Source organism: Cibotium barometz, chromosome 55 (genome assembly GCF_041138505.1).
Source record: "Cibotium barometz isolate CiBa-2024 chromosome 55, ASM4113850v1, whole genome shotgun sequence".
NCBI lineage: Eukaryota > Viridiplantae > Streptophyta > Polypodiopsida > Cyatheales > Cibotiaceae > Cibotium > Cibotium barometz.
This window is the reverse complement of record NC_141100.1, coordinates 33,737,207-33,742,182: the sequence shown is the minus strand read 5'-3', so window position 1 is coordinate 33,742,182 and position 4,976 is coordinate 33,737,207. Positions and strand designations below refer to the sequence as shown.

The 4,976-nt window shown below is 43.6% G+C and overlaps 1 protein-coding gene across 3 annotated transcripts; it reads right to left on the bottom strand.

Annotated features, from left to right (window-relative positions):
- Positions 1 to 1,143: 1,143 nt before the first annotated feature.
- On the bottom strand, positions 1,144 to 4,481 carry LOC147607646 (mannose-6-phosphate isomerase 1-like). 3 transcript variants are annotated; one of them, XM_086790427.1, is made up of 6 exons: positions 4,394 to 4,481; positions 3,571 to 3,927; positions 2,904 to 3,071; positions 2,609 to 2,824; positions 1,851 to 2,117; positions 1,144 to 1,659 (listed from the first exon to the last, which is right to left on the bottom strand). In XM_086790427.1, the coding sequence occupies exons 2-6, from the start codon at positions 3,889 to 3,891 to the stop codon at positions 1,294 to 1,296; spliced, it is 1,338 nt and encodes a 445-aa protein (XP_086646553.1). In that variant the 5' UTR covers positions 3,892 to 3,927; positions 4,394 to 4,481; the 3' UTR covers positions 1,144 to 1,293. The 3 variants fall into 3 exon arrangements, with proteins under 3 accessions (XP_086646553.1, XP_086646552.1, XP_086646551.1); XM_086790426.1 differs by lacking the exon at positions 4,394 to 4,481 and adding an exon at positions 4,102 to 4,386; XM_086790425.1 differs by lacking the exon at positions 4,394 to 4,481 and having other exon boundaries at positions 3,571 to 4,072.
- Positions 4,482 to 4,976: the final 495 nt, after the last annotated feature.

The window sequence follows — 4,976 nt, the reverse complement described above, 5'->3', positions numbered from 1 at the left end:
TCACACACACACACACACACACACACACTCCATTTGAACTGAAAAGAAAAACTCTTTGAGGAGAGACGAGAGAATCTCTCTTTATGTGCAGCAAAGAGACTCATAGCTCTATTGCTCTGTTCCCTGTGCCATGCAGGGAGAGACTCTCTTTCTCTTGAAAAATCAAATTCCATAGGATTTTTAAATGGAACTTTTGGAGTGCAGCTATGCTAAATTTTTTCGTTGTTCACTGTCCCACCTCAGAACAAGTATTTGCCATAGAGAAAGGAGCATAGATTTTGACTACAAATGATATGTATATAGGGATAACATTCCTCTTTCATATTGACCAGAAATCCAAGACTTCCACTTGCCAACATAGAGTTTGTCAGGTAAAAAGCATGACATATTGGGTGTGGTCCAGCTCATGAGGCATTTTAAGTCACTAAGCTTTCTAATGAAAGATCCACTCTGGTACCTACTGCTACAATCCTCCAAATCATTGAGCATCAAGAGCTCGACAACAAGGCACACAAGACACACACACATGAACAGACATGGGCACCCCAAGCTTGGGAGAAGAACCCCAGTATGAGGGCTTCAGACAATCATGCAAGATATGTCAAACGTTTAGTGACTCCACTATCCGTGTCTAGTCTATGGCTATACTAAATTCATATGTACCCAACCGTTTCAGGAGTCCACTATCCTTCTCTATGGCTATACTAAATCCATATGGACTAAATTCATATGTACCCAACCGTTTCAGGAGTCCACTATCCTTCTCTATGGCTATACTAAATCCATATGGCTTAAACTAAACACGCTTTCACTAATTGCTTTCTGCTTCCACCTGACGTTTGGGGGTCCACAATCTGTTTCTGGACCTATACTAAATCCGTGTGCACACACTACTGTCTCAATACTCTATAGAGCACACTCTTCGCTTAAGTAAGGCCTGAAATCTTTTCATGAACCTGCTTTTATGGGCTAAACTCCCCAATGATTGTTCTTTTACAGACTACCTAAGAGCCAATTGCCAATCAAATGCCAAGAAGTTCACAACATTTTAGTGCAAGTACCAGCACAAAGGCAACCTTCATGGAACACAAAAAGGATTAACAAGTGGACAAACAGCGAAGCATCTCTTGATGCTCCAAGGAATTAGGACATGAACATATCTTTAAATTCAACATGCAGCCTCACTTGTGTACAGCATATATACAGATTTATACATGGTTGCATGATGCAACATTTACACGGTATTTACATTTGAATCAGTAAACAACATTTACACGGTATTTACATTTACATTTACACGGTATTTACATTTGAATCAGTAAACAACAGCACACTGCTAACGCCAACTCTGTATAGATGCAAAGAATGATGTGTCCTACTTGTAGAGGAGCCCGACACTATGTCCAGTTTGACCCCTGCTGGAATAAAGTAGGCATCTCCTCTCTTTAAAGTATTCAGGTGCTTCTCTTTTCCAACAAATTGTGACATTATGCCTTCGCCGTCAAGTACCAAGATCACTGAAGGCCCAGGAATGGTTGGAAACACAACATAGTCCCCATGAGGTAAAATGCTTACATCAACCTCAAACTCCTCAAATGGGGGTGCATATCTTTTTGTGTGAGGATATATCTGAACACCAGATAGAATTTTAGGTGGGCCCTGAACACCAAACACATGGAACAAAATCATACAATGATTAGCACTAAATTTATTATTTCTATCAATAAGACACACACACACACACACACATGTATACACATATATATATACATACATATTCATCATCATCATCATCATCATCAAAGTATACGAGTGTAAGAAGTGTTCTTTAAACATAACCAAGCATATACCTGTCTGTAAGAAAGCATAGCACAAAGAGTCTGGGTGTCCTTATACTTTGGTGTCAGCCCGGCACGTACAACATTATCGGATGTAGCCATACACTCCACACATTCCCCAGCTATGTAAGCATGTGGCTCATTTGCATCAAGGTACAAAGCTTCTCCCGGGGCCAACCTTACATAGTTGAGAAAGAAAGCAGACAAGACACCCACGTCACCCGGATACTGGTCTGCCAGGCGGAGCACAAGTTCCTCTTTTGGTGTTAAGGGCCTTGCCTGGAAAGATAGAATTGCCAGTGAAATCAGTAAAATCAGTGCCCAATTTTTAAAATTTTAAGAAACCCTTAGCCAGGTTTATTAGGCTGGCTTCACAATATGACCCAGGCATTGTCTTGCACGTGGGGCTTGGCTAGGTTCTTCTCACTCCTACCTACATGCTGGGTGGGGCAGGTAGCTTCACTGACAAGCATGTTCCTTGGGCTGCTGGATGGGATGAAGGGAGGCATTGGACCAGCTAATCAGGCACTCAACATGCCTGGCTTAGGGATGCTGGTCGAGCTTTCCATTTTCATGGCTGTGACATGGCACGATGTGTCATCTTTTAGCCAACCCATCTGCAGCACATGTGAAGCCTTGAGTTGGCTGCCTGCTCATTTTTCACCACTCACATAGCACAACCTAAGCAATCGAGCATTGCCAGGCACGCTTTGAGAAGGACCATGGAGTGTGAAAGTACAGGTGGAGAAAAAAAAGGAGTAATAACCAACCTGTTGTGCATCCGACAGCCTTGAAATAATCTTGAATATCGCATCTTTGATGGCATCTTCATCGGCAGACATGATGGTAGTAAAGGCTGCCCTTAGAGGAACCTTTGCCACTTCCTTGCTCAAATGAGACAGTGATAAGTTCATGAGAGCTTTGGCCACAGATTCCCCAAGCACACATTGAAGCTCAGGAACCTCTTCAACCACCTGTTTGATTTCCTGCAGATTTGAAAGGCAATGGTAGCCATAAGGTCAAAACAGAAAATGCAGACAGCTGAGCAGATAAAAAGAAACGTACTTGTGGGCTCGCAAAGCCACATAAAGCCTCGAAACGTGAAATAGCCAATGCCATCTCAGGTTTGTGATTTGCGTCCTTATAGATATTTGGTTGAAGTTGATGCAGCTGCTTTGCAAGCTTCTTATCTGGATGAGCTTGTATTGACAGTGCCTTTGCCACGGAAAGAACCTGCACATAAAGCATGTTCCACTTTACTGCTTTCTGACTGGAAAATCTGAACAGACAGAAACCTGCAGACTGGTAAGCCGGCCATGAATCACGTGATATTAGTGTGGTTTACCCTTCCACAAAGCACGGCTATGGCTTGTCTGGCAAGCTATGTATAATCTCAAACCAAATGGTTCTACTAAGAATAGAAAATGAGGTGCTACTAAAACATTTCCATAGTGTGCTACTAAGATGAAAAAGTATGGCCATGGCTGGTAAGACATGACCTTGTGCCTATGTATGTCAAAACCTTGTGTCTGGGCTTAGTTGTGCATTGATGCCGCCATGGCTGGCTAGCAATGTATATTCCACACCAATCGATTTAATATAGCATTTGTCTATGCATATACACCTTCAACTACAGCAATGGCCATGGCTGCTTTTAACAAAGCATATTCACAAATCAGACATCAAAACAAGCCATCGCAACAATGAATCTGCTAAGACAGATAACGCATACCTTGAAGAGGAAGGGCAGATCCGCGCCCCAAAGCTGCAAAACCTTGTCGCCAAGAGCCTGTGGGTTCTGAGACAGCCAATCCTTGAGGGGCATGGTGGCGGCAGGGCAGTTTTCATCTTCCAGCACAACGAAGGAGGGGCCGGAGTCATGGGTGCCCATCCAAAGCTCGGCGTAGGGCTTCTCCTCCACAAGGGGGGCATCGGATTGCAAAGAGTAGAGACGACCCACTTCGCTCTGCCTCCCAACGATGCCCCATTCGTAGTTCTGCACCTTGCACTTGAGCTTCAGGGCCCTTCTATCACCAGCCTTCTTCACAGTCATCTTCTTGGGCGCAACCTCTCCTATCTGCAGGAAACCCTACACACACAGAAACCACAGCACTTACTTCCTCTCTCAATCTGCCAACAAAAACCTACCTGCACAATGCAGTTTCCTGATGTGGGTTCTCGCTACTTAACAAATCGACAACCCCCCTAGCATCACAAACCTCTCCCTTTACAGGAAAGAACCCAACTGCGCAATGTAACTTACTGAAGCGGGTTCCTCACTATTTAAACAATAGACTCACTCCCTCCCCCATCGACACCCCTATTATCAGGTCCGCCATCGCCATCGCCATGAGTGGCCCACAACCTACCCCTCTGCCTTGGGAAGCCTAAATTGCTAATGACTGGGAGCCAATGGAAGGAGTAATGGCCCTCCTGCTATTTGTCTTCTACGTTCCAATAGGCTCCTACTTCCTAATTACGACAGCCCACATGCGGTGCTGTTTCCTTGTCTCGCTCAATGACGATCTGCAGAAAGGTGATAGAAAACTGCTTACTGGAAGACTGAAGTTCAATCACAATGGATTTCAAGTTCCAACAAACTCCTTAATATAAAATGATCGAAATAGTAGCAATAGATAGTAGCATATATATAAAAGCCCCATCCTCCATATGGAGTTTACTTTCTTCATCCAATTAGAGACTAGAGTCCCCACATGGCTAACAGACTAAAGAAGAAAAAGGCTGAGGGTACTACAATTGCATCTATGGGAGTGGGTAGGTAGCTTTCTTTCAGAGAAGACAAGGGGCTGGGGTAAACCCAAGGTTTTGGAAAAGATGGGTTCGCTTCATCTTGGAGTGTGCTCAACTTCTGAAAATTCCACCTCATCTTGAGAGAAGATGGAAAAATGTCTCCTCCAGTTTTTAAAAAATACTAGTAATTGGATGAAAATATGAGGAAAATGCTTGTTCAAAATTGTCTTTTCCTCTTCAACCAATGGTGAGAAGGATTTATGTCAAGTTCGCTAAAAAATGTTTCCCGAACACTGGATAAACCCCAAGAGGCAAGAGGAAAATAAGGTTGCTTGGGTCCACTAAAGAAGAAACCTTCACAAGGTGTGGGAGAGAAGCCATTAGCTA